The sequence below is a fragment of the Lutjanus erythropterus genome, chromosome 18 (assembly GCF_056507025.1).
Source record: "Lutjanus erythropterus isolate fLutEry1 chromosome 18, fLutEry1.hap2, whole genome shotgun sequence".
In the NCBI taxonomy this organism is placed as follows: domain Eukaryota; kingdom Metazoa; phylum Chordata; class Actinopteri; order Lutjaniformes; family Lutjanidae; genus Lutjanus; species Lutjanus erythropterus.
The window spans coordinates 6,613,613-6,631,929 of record NC_139334.1 but is presented as its reverse complement, the minus strand read 5'-3'; the positions used below and the strand labels follow the sequence as shown (position 1 = coordinate 6,631,929).

The 18,317-nt window shown below is 38.1% G+C and overlaps 1 protein-coding gene across 3 annotated transcripts in view; it reads right to left on the bottom strand.

The window, feature by feature from the left end:
* Positions 1 to 16,373, bottom strand: part of kiz (kizuna centrosomal protein) — a 37,101-nt gene extending 20,728 nt beyond the window's left edge. Inside the window, exons 1-9 of one of the 3 annotated variants that reach the window (XM_084742906.1) lie at positions 16,220 to 16,373; positions 15,604 to 15,666; positions 14,468 to 14,630; positions 12,975 to 13,049; positions 11,044 to 11,659; positions 9,554 to 9,812; positions 3,396 to 3,515; positions 2,546 to 2,710; positions 546 to 696 (exon numbers count right to left, since the gene is read on the bottom strand). In XM_084742906.1, the coding sequence (XP_084599032.1) occupies positions 546 to 696; positions 2,546 to 2,710; positions 3,396 to 3,515; positions 9,554 to 9,812; positions 11,044 to 11,659; positions 12,975 to 13,049; positions 14,468 to 14,630; positions 15,604 to 15,666; positions 16,220 to 16,299 (1,692 nt within the window). In that variant the 5' untranslated portion in view covers positions 16,300 to 16,373. The remainder of the gene's footprint in view (positions 1 to 545; positions 697 to 2,545; positions 2,711 to 3,395; positions 3,516 to 9,553; positions 9,813 to 11,043; positions 11,660 to 12,974; positions 13,050 to 14,467; positions 14,631 to 15,603; positions 15,667 to 16,219) is intronic. The other 2 variants (XM_084742905.1, XM_084742907.1) reach the window with 2 other exon arrangements.
* Positions 16,374 to 18,317: the final 1,944 nt, after the last annotated feature.

Genomic DNA, 18,317 nt, shown 5'->3' with positions numbered 1-18,317 from the left:
AATATTAATAGGAATTTCTTTCGCTGTTTAATTGAGCATGATCTGCACAAGGTCAATGAGTGGGAAATTTAAAACAATCCTGTCTGTTGTGGAGAAGTCTCCAAATGGCTCCCTCTTTCAATCGGACCCAGCTGATGGCTATACTTTTGGCTAATACCAAATTAAAAGCAAGTGTTTCTCAGATGAATACGCCACATGAGATGAAAGAAGCCAAGCAGGGGCTGTAATTTACGATTAGCGCATGGGTCAGGGTTTCCCTTCTGTCTAGGTCAACGTGTGGAGCAATCTGATGAGTAGGCAGCCGGGGCTTGGTTTCAAACAGCAGACACAAAGAGGGCACTCAGTACCAACTACAGCTCTCTTCAAAAAAAAAAAAAAACATGCAAAGAAACAAAAACACTAGCCCTTTTTGGAGAGAAGAGAAAAAGAAGCCATTTTACTCCTGCAGTCATATGTGTGTGTTAATGTCTGGGTGCTAGTGAATGCAAGTGTGTGACCTCCTGTTTGTGTGTTTGTAGTGGCAATGTGTGTGCCTCCGACGCTACCTGGTGGCTGTAGGTGGCATGGCGCTCCAGCAGCAGTGGCGTGAACAGCTGGACCAGGCGCTCAGCGCTGAGGACACGGCGCTCCTTGAGCAGGAGGGCGTGCTTGAACCAGCGATCCCACAGCCGAGCGGCATCAGGAGGGAGGCTGGCGCTGCAGTGAGGGTGGGGGTGGGGATTGGAGGGAGAGAAAGAGAGGCTTTCTTATCGAATACACAGTGGGACATCTGCAAATAGTCATAATTATATCTACTTACAGTGAAAGATTCTCTGATTATCAAGGAAATTGAGGCAACTTACAAGTTTATTTGAATAAAATACATTTGTGTCACTATTTTCACTCTAAAAAGGCAGCTTGCTAGTCCATTTAAAACACTTTAGAAGATATGGATCACTAATGAATTCCAGTTAACACTGAATACACACAGACAGCAATGTAGCTCCTGGTTAAGACTGGATAAAAAGGTCAAAAAGCCAATAGGTATCTCCACAGCAAAGAGAGGGACATGGTTGTCTTTGAATTGAGTATATAGCAGGGAAAAATCAATAGAGTAGTGAAGCAGAGCATGGATTTGGCTCAGAGTATAACTACTCATTATCCAAAGGACTGGAAGTCACAGATAGGGCATTTTAATTTACTCATGACATTCACCCATGCAGTGTTACAGCACACAGTGACACCAAAGATGACCTTTACATTTGTGGACAAGGAAGACCGTATCGAATGGTAGCGTGTAGTATCTTAGTGTTGGTTGTAAGTGCATGCCCCCTCCCCCACTGTCTGGTCAAAAAAAAATAAAATGCACAGGCAGATATCCACTCTTGGTCTGAAAAGTGGAATTCACCTTTAGTGTAAGTCTGTTCACTGTCTCTGTGGAAAGAAAAGAACGGTCTATTGACCTGTAGCTTTTAGCTCATTGATATTTGTGCTCTGAATTACTCTATTATACCACTATTCATCGTTGGAGTTGAAAATGTCATTGTCTACACAAAACACACACTATATCACAAACTATATTTTATTATATAAGTACATATTTTCTCTTGTGATCCAAGCAGAAGTTCCAGTTTGATTCAAATGTAACACAATAGACCAGCTATGATTAATCAGCTGCCAACTGTTAAATGAATCACAAACTATTTAGAGCCTGACCAACACCAACACTGATTTCATACACAAAAATGTAACATATTACTGATATGGTGGCCAGTATAATGAATTTTTGACCTGGAACAAAAGTAGATCTATTCTAGATGGATTGTGCACCAATTTTGCACCGATGTGACCAAAAAACCCTCAAAATTATTCTTTCTTTAAAAATTTATATTTTCTGGATTCTTTATTCTTTTGTAACAGTGAACTGAATATCTATGGGTTGTCGTACAAACTGTTCACTGTTCAAAAATTTGGTACTGAGTATTGTTCAAAAAATATACTGGTATTGGTTTTGATATGTTGGCTTTGATACTGGTTATTGAACAATAGTTTTTTCAATACCGAATCTATTTTAACAAAAGTTACAACAGTCGAAGCCATTCAAAGACTTGGTGATAACAAAACAATGATCCTTGTTTGAGGGCGTAACATAGTGTTTCTCCTGCATACCTCTATGACGTGTAACGGTAGAAACCAATCACCAGCATTGTTAGATCTTGGTACAAGCATGCTTATTGGCTCACTGACACTGACGAGATTTACTCCTTTGGTAACGAAATTTGGCATTGCATGAAAAGACATTTTTCAATACTTAGTATAATTGAAACAATTTGTTTGGTGTTATCAAAGTTCAACAGATTAAACAACACTGAAAATAATCATTAGAAAATTATATGATTAATACAGTTTTACACAACCTGATTACGCCACTGTGATTCTTTTTACAGCCGTATAATCAGAAGTGTCATTAAGCTGAAAAATCAGGAATAAATACACCTACAGAAAAATAGAAATAACACAGACATTGGTCTTCAGTGTAAGATCCACAGAGAAACAGGAGCCTTACCGTATTTCATTAGGCTCAGTGCAGGACTGGTGAGCGCTCACTAGATCCTGTGGTAGCAGGCAGCCCTTTGCTGTGCTCCATGACAACCTCTGAAGCTCACGAAGGATGACTGCTCCACATGCTTCAAGGTCCTCGTCATTCAGGTCCGCTCCAGTGTTACAAAGGCTGTCCAATATATAGAGAACAGTCAGCGATTACTATGGAGCCCTAGGCTCAGCCCTAGGGTCAGGAGTACCTGGAGTACATCCAACAGCTGCTTACACTTCAGAAACATACAGCACAGTGTTAACATACACAACAGTGCACATGCACACTTGCTGACATAATATCATAGCAAGAGTAAACATTATACTGAGGGTCATGACACAAGATGGCCACTCTTCTTACTTCTGAAGATGTTGTTGACATCATTTAGAGCACTCGTGTTCGCACAGATGGGGATAAGTGTATAGTGGGTTTAAAAAGAGAGAGAAAGCCTTCCTTTACCAGACATTTATCCGTACTTTACAACAAGAACTCCAATTATGGTAAATTAATCACGCTATGAAATATAAAAAGGCTTATGAAAAATAAGCCCAGTCTAATGAAACACATTCTCCATCCTCCATCTCCCTGACTCCAAATAACAATTCAACAGGGTGGTTACTAGAACAATCCCATGTGTTTGAAAACCCCTCAGAAACAAAGACGCGTGCACGCCAGTGATGACACTTCATCTAAAGTGAGAGCCCTTGGCAGAAGGATAATATGTTTTCCTCATCTGCACGAAACTGCTCCATGGCCGTTAGCATTTATTTGAGACAGGGAGAGATAAGATTCTAAAGTTTGAAGAAAGACAGGAAGGGCATACCTGATAATTCTATTGAGTTGTCTTCCATCAATTGTAGAATCCCCATACACGCTAGTCCGTTCACAATGGAGCCGTCCTTCAATGTTGTCCAGCAGATTAAAGAGTCCTTCCTGGGAGAGACTAAAAAAAAAAACACGTCCCATTAATGCAGTGAAAGGAAATAAAAAATAGAGGAGGTCATGTGATCGATAGGCCTGCAATTTGTGGGAAAAGAGGATGCCATTTGATCCAAAAATCTGAGATATATTTTTCCAGGCAATTTCCTTGAGGTACTCAAGGACTGCTGGAGGAATCTTATCATTACAGTGCTACCACCACAATGCAGGACTTCAACCACTTGAAGAGTGTCTGTTGATGGAGCCACATGTTATAACAGGTCACAAGGGAAAGCTATAGAATTAATTGCCTACAGTTGAAGTATAACTTGAAATCAGCCATATAAAGTTAAAGCTACTACAAGGAACTTTCATATTTTGTTGATTTTGGAGGCCCCTGTGGACAAAGTGGTAGTGTTTCCACCACCACAACCAAAAGATGGGACATCAAAAATAAAATTAGGTACACAAAAATCTTTGTCTAGAACAATGTAAACACAGGCTCATTTAATCTGATTTCAAAATTGTTATGTAGGTCATATAGGTGCATCAGTATTAAACTGAGATGGCTTCATAGCCAGTTAAAAGCTCATTGAAGAAGCTTTAAAATGGCAAAAGAAATCTCATTAAAAATATTAGGGGTGTAAAATTTTCAACAATAAATTCAAAACCAACCAAAATGAGTTTTCAGTTTCAATAACTGAAATCAAAGGCAGAATCAGCCATTCTCTCAGTATAACTATATTAAAAGACGACACTGGTAGGCTACCAGTCATTATATGACAGTTGTTTTCATATAGATCTTCTCAAAGAACTTGAAATTGTAAATGACTGTTGTCAGGGTCCGTTTCATCTTTTCAAATCAAGAATCGATAGTCTAACAATGGCATAGCCATCAGTGCTAAACAAATTTTAAGTCCTTTAAAATCAGTGTACTTTTTTTTTTAAGTGGTCTTGTTATACCCAAATAAAAAAGCTTGTATCAAAAGATCTCTATGGTCAAAATGCAGGTGTAAAAAACTCATCTGAAAGGAAACAAGCTCTAGCTTGCAAAAAATGTTCACATTTAGTCTGGGGTTAAAACACAACCTACACTACACCAGCCCGAACATGAAGGAATATTTATTTCTTTGGTTCTCATCTTCAGTAAGTCATCTTTAAGTAGCTTTAATGAGGCCAGTGCTCAATGTTATAACTATGAAAGTCACCACATAACTTTTACATCATGTCAGCTACACTTATACACTTTTACTTAAAATTATAGACCTGTGGGTCAAACTTTTCCCATAACATTTGACCCACTCATCCTACTGAGTTTTTAGTTTGTGGTATCACTGGCATCCCCAAACCTTAAGCCGGATCTGGTGCAACTATGACCCTGCGGATTTTAACAGGTTAAAAAATCTAATTGTGGCCTTAAAATCGAAAGCCAAATCGAATTGTGAATGAGGAGAATCATAACACCCCTAATAAAGATGTAATAGGATTATAAAAATAAACTAATAAAAATATTACAACTGTGTAACATTACTACCATCTCACATTAAAAACTGTGAGGAAAAAGGTTCCAAAAAAGAGGGGCCTCAGGATGATTTCTTTTGGTGAGAGATTTACACTTTAATCTGGTCCTGTGTGAGGCAGCAAAATGAGAAATGGATGCCTAATGCATGTGGATATTGGGAATCCATCTCTTTCTTGAGCATTAAGCTCTGGGTGGCCCTCATTGAATTCTCCCAGAAACCCCTAGCCGAGAGATCCTGAGCCCCCCTACATAAAAGGGGCCAAAAAAGAATTTATGACAATCTGTAATGGGCTCCTGGGTTAGGGGTCAGCAAACAATTGCTCCCTCTTTTTTGCAGGTTGTTTCCTGGTAACATCCTGATTAAGCTGGCAGCTTGAATTATATCCATGACATTCTGTAGTGTGCAATCCGTCTGTGCTAAGTCCTCTTCAGTGTGGCTGAAGTAGCATAGGCAAAAGCTCTATCTTTTTTTCCCTCTCCCTTATCGTCAGCGTGGGCCTTGAAATAGTCATCTTTCTCTTTCCACTTTATTTGTCAATGCTCTTCAAAAAGAGACCTTTAGAGAGGGAATTAGTTGTGTTTTTCTGCAAACCTCTCTCTCCCTCATTGTATTGTTGCCAGCTTTCATGTCAAGGTCTCCAACCTCACTTTAGATGCTGCTGTTGTCCGCACGTCGACATCATCAGGAGCGCATTGTTAGCTCGGAGGAAGAGGTCAGCCTCTCTGCAGCGATATTGCTCTACAGTGTACAGTACTGACTCCTGGGTGATTTACCACATGGAATGGCCTAACCGTTGAGTGATTGGTGTCAGAAGAATCTCAGGCAGCAAATACAACACACACAGGAATGGAAAAATATACCACAAGTAATAATACCACAATGAGTGCTGCTGGGGATGCCTGACTAAATCTCGGATATGTTGCACCACACTGTGAAAACATAGTTTACACAAGTGTGTGATGACGTGCCACAGCTTTACTGAGACTAGAATTTAACAGTGAAATCTGTAATACATGTACTGTAATCATAAAATAACAATGACATGTCATCAGAGAGGATGAAATACCGGCTTCTCCAACAACAATGCTACAGCCAGCATGTTCTCCTTTGAAATTTCTATTCAAGCCTGTAACTTGTGTTAATATTTGGCTGTTTCACATTAGCTGGAGTTGAAAATAATGCTGATTGTTCACTGAATGAGTTAGTATCTGTTTATGAGTAGTAGTAAATCATTAATAGTCTTTAAGAAGGAGTTCATAATGGTTACATTAAGCAGTATGTTAGAAGCAGAAAGCAGGCAGTCATTGAATTCCAACTCCAGAGTGCGTTTTTGCAGAGCAGTGGGCTTTTGTTTTCAGGATAACAGGCTTAGTTTTACATTGACAGACAACTGACAACAACATCTGATCAACTTACAGTGTAGGGCTTATCGTAACTTGTTATTGTTAAATTATAATGTTGCTTACGCTTCAAGCATAAAGTGTAAATTAAATTGCATTTCAACCTATTTGATATACTGTCTATGGCTTCAACTTGCTATTTGAACTGCAGCACTCATTTTTGGACATGCGATTTTTACATTTCGCTTCTTTAAACCAAGAGTTAAGACACAACTGAGGAATGTTTGTAAAAGCATGGTGCCCTAATGACATTGCAACACATTTACATGATTTTTTAATTTTTGGACATGAATTGGATTTTAAAGAAGACAACTTTAAAGTGTATGACATGTCATCACCAATCGGGCAGAACCATCATGCGGTTCAGGGACGACATATTTGAGAGCAGGACACAGTGAGGCCATTATGTTGAGTCTCGAAGAAAAAAGAAAGAACCTGGAGGATATTTCAGTCGTATACTCTCACTCACCCAAGCCATGCTGGAGGAGAAATATAATGGGATAATCTAATGAATTGCCCAGGCTTGTTTTTCCTGACTGTGAGCTGAATGGAGCGAGCGATATAAACTCTAACCTTAAGAGAGAGAGAGAAACGAGAGGGAGAGAGGGAGAGGATAGAGCCTGGATGCTCTCAGAGCTTTACATCAAAGCCTCTGGTTTTCTCCTCATACACAGAAGCCCTCCGTGTTAACAATGAAAAGCTGCAGCCCCCACCATCGTCTCCCAGCACAGGCTAACTGCAGTTCCTCTTGAGGTCACGCTATAAATGGTATAGTAGACCACACAGAAACACAGGCACAAACAAACAGAAAATAAAATCCTTCAGACTACTTTTGATATATACAGAGACCAGACTTATTTTTAAATAAATCATTTGATACAAGATAAAGCTCAGAACGATTCCTTATATTTGCAGTTACAGTAAAATAATGTGTTTCTTTGGAATAACACTGTTGTGAGCATATGTGCAATTGGGTACTTAATATAAAAAATAAAACATATAATAGTAAACAAGGACTGGGCTACATGGCTGGGCTATATTAATGATATCTATACATTTTTAGTCTATGGTGCAATATATGATACATATATTATGTCCTCCCTAAAGCTAAAATGAAGACCACAACATATTGAGGATGCCAAGACAAAATATCACATTTAAACCCGCAAGCTCTATTTTTACCTAAAATAACCATATTGAAAGTGCACAAAGTAAACAAAAGGAGGCCGAGAACACTGGTAGTCCAGATATCATTTTGTTTGTTTGGTTTAGGTAAGATTTCTTTTTCCTCTTAGGCAGGTAAAGGGTAAGGCGCTGAGTGCCACAGCACACTGTGTGGTTGGCTCAGCATGTTTCCCACATTTGTTCTTTTTGGCCAGGATCTCCAGCCCCCTTTTGTTTACTTTTTGTTTGCACTTTGAGTATGGTTAATTTGGGTAAAAATAAAGCTTGGGGGTTTAAATTTGATATCTTTGTCTTGGCGTTGTTTATGTGTTGTTTATTTCTCCAGGCTCTCCATTTGAGCCTTTGTTTGTTTAGGGAGGCTGTAACATATCTGAGGGCATGTCTGGTATATACACAATATCTGTAAAATAACATACTGTAAATTAAATAGTGCAAATATATGATGATCTTGTAGATTATGATGCATTGCTGTAGATTAAACCACCCAACAGTATATAAAGTCATTAAAATTAGCTCAACCTGAAGCATCTACAGCATTAAAATTCAACATACACATGAACGCAGCAGTAATATTAATTCAAAACATCAGATATCTGGACCATTTTACTGCACGAAGACTACTTTAAGTAATACTTACATATTTTTACCTTAGTAAGGTTTGGAATACAGAATTTTTACTTATAGTGGAGTATTTTCACAGTAGGGTTCAACCAAATTAGGGCTGCAAATAAAAATTATTTTCACTACAGAATCATCTCTCGACTAATCGATCAGTTGTTTATTTAAAATATAAAAACATAGTAAAAAGTGTTAATGAGTGTTTACCAAAGCCAAAGATGACGTCCTCAAATGTATTACTTTGCCCCAAAACCCAAAGATATTCAGTTTACTTTCACAAATTAGTAATTAAATGAGAAAACAATCACATTTAGGAAGCTGGAAATAACCCAAGGACTGAACACAAACATGGGACTATGCCTAAGAATATGGTAAAGGGAGAAATTACACACCAAATAAAGTTTTCTTCTTCTTTTTCAAGAGCATAAGAGGTCTTGTTCATAAAATACTGCATATTGTAGGGAAACTGCAGCAGCTTTGGGTGCAAACATTCACATGGGATTTTCTGTGGCTCTAACCCCATCCAAAATGATCCTTCAACTCAGAGGCCATCATCACGCTAAGGATTTGTGGCTGTAAGTGCTGTCCACATGCCCACCCTCCAGAACACTCTATGGTGCCACAAATTTCCTCCTCCATTGGGGACTTCCTGAGGTCTCTCAAGCAGAAAATTGCTCTGTTACAGCATTATCTTGGATTATGGCAATATTGTTGGTGACAGGTCCTGAGCTCTCCCTATAAGATGCATCACTGCCACCACCGCAGCTGCTGCTGAGCTACAGAGAGCACGGTGGCATGGACCGTGACTCCCACAATCCTCGCTGTCAGCCTCTGATGTGATGCTGGCAAGGACTGTACGGTGTCTTCACTCGCTCCTATCATTAACAACCCTCTGTGGTTCAGCATGGCTATGCAGAACATTCTCCTTTCTTAGCTTGCTTAGCTTTAAATCTTGGAAATACATACTGGCTGCATTGTGCACATTTTTAAAAAGAGCATGTGCCATAAAGCAATCAAAATGTGAGTGTTTTTCATATTGGGCATGTTTTTAAGAAAAGCATGTGCCATGAATCAGTATAAATGTTAGTGTTTTTCTCATTTTGCATGTTTTAAGAGGGGATTGTGCCATAAAGCAACACAATGTTACTGTTTTTCTTCACTGCACACATTTTTGAGAAGAGCATACGCCATAAAGCAAGTACAAAATGAGTGTTTTTCTCATTGTGCATGTTTTTACGAATAGCGAGTGCCATAAAGCAGTATAGATGTTAGTGTTTTTTCCTCCATTGAGGCACTTTGTCAAAGAAAACAAAGTACAAAAGTCATACATACTGTACCTTTCCAAGGTCACTGCTGGAGCTGACGATTCGCAGTTTAACTGCGGTGTGTTCTTGGAGCCGTCAGAGTGGAGGGATGATTCAGGACTGTGCTGATTGCGATCATCACTCTGTCCTGAAGTGGCATTCCTCTCAGGTGCCACACCCTCTGGTAGATCTTCTTCCAGCTCAGATTGTGTAAGAGATATGGACAGGTCACTGGCAGTGCTCTCCGACAACTGCACATCAGAGCTCGGTGTGCTGACACTGTCTCGTCTTCCTGAATGTAAACACAGTGCAGAATATGACCTGGCTTATCTTAAATGTTCAAAGGGGCAAAATAAAATTGTTTATTGACCTTTCAGCATCATTGCAGGTTCATAAAGACAGTTGTCATTAAAAACACTGAATTATTTTGCTGTTACAATGAAATATCAATATTAGATAAACCAATTTAATTTAAGATAGACTAAAGAGCAAAGATGGATCATTAAAAAAAAAGGTTAAAATATTGTTCTTAGCTAAAATCTTCATCTCATATCAAAAATCTGATATGTAAAATCCACTGTTGTTTAGCAGTCTGCACCTATAGGGGACTAGTGATCTCCTACATCTTTCAGATTAACTCGATATTATGAAAGCATCAAGTGGATGGTAACTCCTAAAAGAGATATCAATCAAATTTGGGGAGTACATCCAAATGCCCATACTACCATCGTATTTAGTATGCGAGAAAAAGATTAAGTATATAACAAATAGTATGTCAAATGCAGTACAGCATGTTTTTCTCATTATTGATCAATCTGTCAATTATTTTCTCGATTAATCGATTAATTGTTTGACTAATACATTTATTAAATGGTAAAAAATGTTGATCAGTGTTTCCACATGTCTCTTGTTTTGCTCACATCCCTAAATAATCACTTTACTGTCATAGAGGAGCAAAGAAACCAGAAATTATTCACATTTGAAAAGCTGAAATCAGAGAATTTGGACTTTTTTTTCATGAAATGACTAAAACCAATTAATTGATTACAAAAATAGTTTGCAATTCATTTAATAGTCGATTAATTGATTAGTCATTGCAGCTCTCAGTATGCAAAAAATACCAGGATGTCCTACTGAATCTGGTCACATTTTTCAGTAAGCAAGCCAGCATGCTTTTCTGGCTATTCTGACCCACAATCCTTTGTGATGGGTGTATAAGCAAGAGGGTTAAAGTTCAAGAGGCAGTGTGGTTCAGGAAGCAGCATGTCCTCATTGTATGCATACTGCATGCAACAGTAGGTTCTTTGAAAGTCCAACTCCAGTGCGTACTAGAAGTAAAAAAAAAAAAAAAAAAAGTATGCAATTTGGAGTGCATGGTAATCCACTTCTCTATGCTATGAACGCATGACCAGCCATCTTGGACGCCATCTTACTGCTTTTTCAGTTCTTTCAAATGTCAATTTCAGTTAAGACAAAAAAAAAAGCTATTACAAAGGTAATAAGGAAGGAATAGCGTTGCAAACCTGTATCTTGATCTTCTTTTCCAGAAGTGGTCTGAGGCATCAAATGGCTGAGACCTCTCTGTCCATCTTCCATTATAGGTGTCTGATGAGCCACCTCACGGGGGTGACTATGTTCTGCAGGGGAATTCTTAGCCGTCATGGGACTACTGCTGGTGGGAGACCAATTCTTCTCGGGCCCCGTCAAGGTCACCAAAGGTGACGGTTCTTGCTCATCATCACTTCCAAAAGGCACATTGCCAGCTGCGCCTGTTAAGGCACGAACAGATGGGAGCAGCGCCATCGTTCTTTCATGTTTGTCACTCAAATTACAGCCGTCAGGGGAATCGTTTGAGCCTGAAATGTCATCTGATAAATGTGCTCGGTTGCTGGCGGCATCCTCTCCGCCAACTCTGAAGTCCTTCAAAAGGCCACTTGGTAGACGTTCGCGGGAGTGCATGCTGCGATTGGGTGAACGATGCAATGCTTGGTGTGAGTGTACACTTGTGGTGCCAGCTTCAGCGTCAGACCCACTGGAGGTCTGGCGGCCCATAAAAATTACCGCTGGTGGTTGTGTAAAATCCTTAGGTGGATGAGAGAGGAGGGAGCTGTCCTGGTGCTGCCTTTGTACAGCTTCAACCTGCAAATATGGTTATTAAAAATCAATTGAGAAAATATATTCATTATAAGCAATAAGATCTTCCATTGCCTAATAAAAATTCTATTTTTCTTGCATGAACACACATTTTTGTTCTTCTTGTTTAGGTTAAATTTAAAAGCTATTCATCTTGAGTATGTTAACTATTCAATTTTCAAGTTTGAATCTTGAATCAAGTGTATATTATTTGGGCCAAGGTCAGAATTCTTTTCACAACATCTTTCAGAAGAATGACTACGGATCAATGTTTTAACTTTTCATCTTATTAGAAATCCTTTAGACAAGTTTTGATTCATGTCTGCAATGTCACCAAGGGGGGGAGAGAGTGAAGCAAAAAAGCCTCCCTCCAAACATAATAACAAAAAGCATGGCTTCTGTTTCTTTTCTGATAAGCGTCTTAAATACCAAACAGTTAGCTGCTTAATAACATTCACTGTAAACCATGCAGCCTGCCCAGCAGATCCACAAAGTAGGTAAAAAAAGAGGAAAAGTTAATTTCTTGGCTGAGTGATTCCATCGGTAGCTGCAGGGCAAAGTAGAAAGTGTTTCACTAAAGTAGCAATTGATTCTTCTATCAATCTGCGGCACGCGTGTGCTCTTCCAAGGAATGTATTAAATATGAAAATCATATCCCGTTATCATCTGTCTCCAGCTTTCAGCCCGGTAAGCTTCCCTTAATGAATGCTGCAGCCTGAGGGACATGCACACTGCCAGCCAATGGCTTGTATGCATAATGGAGTGACGGTACCATTTTGCTCATTACAATATCGACAGGCTGACGGGGGTTTTGCACACAGTTACAAGTGACTGCTCTAGACAGCATGCTCCAAGTTATTATGAGATGTCTTAGACATTTCATCTAAAAGAGCTTTAACTGCTTTAAGTGAAGGGAGAAAGCAGCTATGGGCTTGAACTACATCGCTTGTACAGATGCACTGGCTAGGATTAGACACCTGTGCTATTACAGATACACAGTTTAAATGTAGACTCCTCTACAGATTTACGAGGCATAATGTCTACTTCCCTTTGTTATTCTAAACCTGAAAACACAGCTTGATAGAACTGAGATTTGCATAAACCTTGTAAACATTTCAAAAAAGAAGGATCGAGCATAAAAAAAGTAAGTGCCATTTTTCAGCCATACAAAATATGTGTAAAAACACACACACAGAGGTCACACAGTACATAATAAAAGATGTGGTATGTGTAAAATACGTAATTTACTATTACGTTGCTTACACACAATGTTATTTCTAATATACTATTATACATTTTATGTTGCACATATTACCATTACCTTTTCTATATCAAGCTCTTGCTCCATTTTCTTTCTTGCTTCCATAAATCTGGAAATCTTTTTGAAAAATTCTGCCTGTAAGAGATTTAAGGACAGAATGATACATAAAGATGATAGATAGATAGATAGATAGATAGATAGATAGATAGATAGATAGATAGATAGATAGATAGATAGATAGATAGATAGATGTTGAGCATACTGAATGATATGAAAATAAATGACAGAAGGATGATAGTCATAATATTTAACTGACGTGTGTGTAAACATGAGGAAATGTCTGTTATAATGCTGTGACAGTGGTGCTGAATATTATCTGTACGTGGTGTAAAAGCAGGAGATACGAAAGCAAGAGCGACAACGTCAAGTGTCACTCAATCACAGTCAATCACAGTGGGTTTTCCCAAGTGAGTGTCCTCTGTGTAACTGCTGACACCCTTTTACATTTATCTGACCGCCCAGACCAACTGCCTTAATCCCAACTCCAATTAAAAAAGCCCAGTGGCCTCTTTAAGGGTACTTGGATTAGCTCAAACATGCCACACTTTTTCATCAAAACAATGGCAGTTTACAGGGGCAGACCTTTTCATAAATTCTCATTAATCCACTCTTGTATTTGAACGATTTGCACAACCAATACTAACACAAAAAAAATTACACTAAAATTGTTATAAATGCATGCACCCCAGCACGTGTATGTGTAACATTACTTTATTCACTGCCCATTTGAGAACTGATGTTTTTCACTGTGCCAAAAACATCAGAGTTAAACCAGAACAATCAGGTTGATTTTATACAATGGGCACAAAGAACAACAGGACAACCAAAATAACAACAAACATGTAGGACTCATAAAGCATCAAGAGGAAATAAACCAACTGCTTGAGGGGAGAGAATGACTAAACCTCTGGAGCACTTCAGAGTCTCTATATTGGGCAATTAACTCAGCGAGTCATAATTAGCCAATTTTGTTAATTTGATATTAAGCTGTCAAGCACTGTCGTTGAGTTTTAAGTGATAATCTGACTGGCTCATTGTTTTCTCCCTCGTTCATTTGCTTGTCGTGATAAATTGCACAGTTTGAGTGTTTACTATTGTCACATCAAGCAATTGCAGGCAAATATTTTCACTCTGTTAAAATTACAGCACAGCATTAAGGCAAATCAATGTGTAGGAATATGTTCCATTGATGAATATACATTCCTTGAAAAAGTCTGTTATACTGCAGGTCTGTGACTTTATTGCTCTTATTGTAGCAAATATATCAAGTAACAGTACATTTTGTAACCTGTTAGAAAAAGTGTCTTTTCTAAATACAGTGTTCAAAAAAATAATTCATGATTATTAATTTGATAAAATACTTTAGGAAAAAGTACAACTGTCTAAACATGGACAGAGCGTTTGTCCAGATTGCTTTTATCATAATTATAAAAGAACGATTTCACTGAACAAATGGAATTGTGTGTATATGTGTGTGAGTGTGTGTGTTATACCTTTTGTTGTTGCAGGGGGCCACGGTCAGGACTATATTCCTTCATGCTAATTTCTATGCACTCCACTTCTCTCAGAAGCTCAAGGTTTCTCATTTTCGCTCGTGCTTCCCTGTCACAGATTTCCTTGAGATAACTGCGCAGTTTGGAACGGTTTATCTGTGAGCTGAAGGCAGTGGAGAACTATTATTCCAAAGAAATACTATCTGGGACCATTGTCAAAAAATAAGAGCTAGACTATTCACAAGAAAAGGTTAAGCACAATATGTTTTAAATTTAAATCGGATTCTCAGCACTCTCGTATCAGCCTCAGCTTTACTGCTTTGACCTGGCATGTTAATATTTATGAGAATCAATTTACAATGAAAACAAGATGTTCTGCTTGCATCCATAGGTGCATTGTGCTTGCAACACACTTAAGTATAAGGGTGATATTTTTTTATTGAACCAAAAAAAAAAAAATCAGATTAACAGAAATTAGGGATGCTCGATATGGAACTTTTTCAGCCGATACACACTTTTGTATTTTAAAAATAAGTTCATATGACTTGTAGTTTATGCATACCTAAGGCTATGAAAGGCTGAAATATAGTGAGCAAAGACTGATTTAATATTCTAGAGCTTTGACTGAACCAAATCTAACTGACATCACTATTACAACAAAACAGATCTGATTCTTAAAATATTAATTTATTTTTTCCAATAAAGTACATCAAAAAACTGCAAAAATACGCAAGCTTTTAAAGAGCATTTTGCTTACGAATTCAAATCAAATGTTTAGCATTGTCTGTCAATCAAGATATTAATATACCTGATACTAAATATCGGTATCAGTATACACTAACACCGATATAGCTGTGATAGGCCAATATCACCCCAATATTTATCATGCAACCCAAATGCTAGGACCTTCTCTCATTTTCCAAATGATACTCAAAGACTAACATGACTATGCATTCATACAGTATCATGTATTTACAATACTAATTACATATGTGGTAAAATTGCAAAATTTAATCATTTAATATAAAATACTGAAATAACATTAAAAAAAATTAAATATTCCATGTATTAAAGGTAATGTGTAATGTGAAAGTCAGGGGATGAGAACGGGGTAAGGTATAATCTGAATAACTTACATTCTTCTATCAGATCTTGAGTAAGTTAACAGTTCCCTCTCCAGCTCCAGCCTCCGTCTCTCGCTGTACACACACAAGACAGAGGAACTGTCATCTACACGCAACACTGCAGCATCTCCGTGCTGGTTCGTTAAACTAATTGGTGGCCAACTATCAGCAATATTAACGGTACTTATCTGTTTACTCATTAACTAACGCATGTAATGCATATGCCAATTTTGATGTACAAATTAGCAGCATACAATTAGCTTAAGACATGTGTTACTGTTAAGCTACTAATCACTAGCAAGCATCACATAAAGCATGACCGTTTGCTTCAAAGTAACTTTGGTTAATACGCGGACGCTAAAATGTGACAGTTAGCTTCCCCCTCATCTTTATTACATGCAAGAACATCAGCATTACTGTTGTTAGCTAAAGGTAGCTTCCGAGCTAACTGGGCTAATGAACTAGCCGCTAGACAGCATCTCCGTCTACCCCCGTCTCCGCTCGTTAGCTAAGCAGCTAGCTTGTTATCTCCCTGTGTCAAGCGGCAGTAAGAGGCTACCCGGGCAGCAGAGATCACAACTGGAGCCCGTGGTTTGTAGCAGGCCGTGTTCCCGTTCCCGAAACTCACCTGTTATGCATGCTTTGTTGAATCGATCTAATCTTTTCATAATACTGATCCTCGCTGCGAGCCATGCTGGCTATTTTCATCCGATTTGGCGCTACTGTAGTGCCGAGACGGAGAAGAAGAGGGAGGAGGGTGGATGGTGTTTACGTTGGTTGCCATGGTCACCGCTTCCCAGAAATCCCTGCTGATAAACACGGAGAACACGTGGTGCAAGTACGAGCGGGAGCTCCTTTTAATATTGCTCTGTCAAAAACAGCTTTACATGGTAAACTCGATAAAGTAGAGTGGTTTTGTCGGCACTGAAGTCTCAGCTAAGAAAAATTGTGGTAACAAAAAAAAATCTTCTTTAATACTCAATGAAACACAGAGGCCTCGCTGTTTATAAAGTGTAAAACTAGTCATGTAGCACACATGTTTGCTTATTTGAGGTGTCCTTGAATACTCTTTCGCCATCATTCACTACCAGGTATTTTGCTTATTTACTATAAGTACTATAAAAAAAAAAAAAGGTACTTAAAAGTAGATGTCATGAAGTTCGACTTAAGTAAACTATAAATAAATATACTATTTCTGCAATACGTAGTGGTATTTCAGTACACTTACAAGTGTACTTTATTATAGGTGTATTGTAAATGCTACTTTAGTGTACCCCTAAAAAGTATGCTAAAATACAAATACTTACAATGGTAATTTAGTTTACTCTTACTTTCAAGTCCTTTTCAATTCACTATTAGTATTCTTTATTAAAGTACATTTTAATTTAACTTCATCCGAAATGTATTTAAGTGTGCATACAAAAGTACACTTAAGTATAAGTTTATTAAACCTGCTTAAGATTAAAAGTATATTTTCAAAAGGTAGCACAAACAAGGTAAATGTTAATTTCATTATGCATATTAATATATACATAGCCATACTTTAAGTCTACTGTCTATACATGAAGTTGTTCAACTTAAGCACATAAAAGTACACTAAATATACACTATTATATACATACAATACTTGTATTGTACTTTTTTGAAATTCGATTACAACCCAAAGTAGCACACTTGAAATATACTGATAGTTAATCTGACTGCAAGTATTCAGAGGTTTATTTTTTATTTTTTATTTTTCACAAGGGCTTTATCTCACTTATTTCCATGCCAGCAGGTAATTGGAACTTTATTTACACTCATACTATATAGTGGATTTCCCAAATGAATAGATGTGGTATGAAATGACAGTATTTTAGATTATGTCACTTTCATATGCATTGCTTCCTCCATAATAAATGACAAAGAAAAAACACAGTGAAAACTTGGTCACAAAAAAAGAAAGTGTAAAACTATAGATATAAGTTGTTGCAGTCATATATGTACGTACCGGGGGAAACTAATTTGAGAAATGATACTTCTAGGATGCAAGAGGACCTCATAGTTCAGAAAACCCCACTATTTGCAGACAAAAAATGTCTGTAACCTGGCTGGGCTAAATACCAACCATCAAAAGGCTTTCATTATCTTCATTTGATAAGCTTCCCTCTCTCTATCAGATAAAGATTGATGTCTCATTTTCTCAGATGGCTGCTGGATCATCCCCTGATCTTGTCTTGCATTATCAAAGTTCACCACTGACAGTTCTCATAATGTCATGTTTTGCCTGTAGCAGCACATCATTTCGTCAAGGCGGCAACACTACATGTCCTTGCTGGGATTCTGAAATTGACAGCCCCTCCAATTGCATACCCTAATCAAGCAATTTCCCCAATTCCAGTCCCATCAAATTGCTCTTTAGCGGTTGAACTGGGGAGTTTTGTTGTCCTTTTCTAATGCTAATCTCTCCTATTCAGCATCTCTCTATGAGGCTATTTGTTGTGAAATAAATCCCCTTGTTTGCCTCCTGCATGTATAATTGATATTGTTGCCAGGCTTTTTGTTTGTGCTGTGGAGAGCTGAAAGGCGGTACTTTGGAGTGATGAAGAAAATGGGACTTGCAACATTGCCGTTCCAGCTGAGCTCAGCTGAGGTTGATGCCAGTGATCAACCTTTGTTGGATGTCATGCCACGCATTCATGATTATTTTTCAGCAGGTTATGGCTCACAATATAGACAACTTTCAC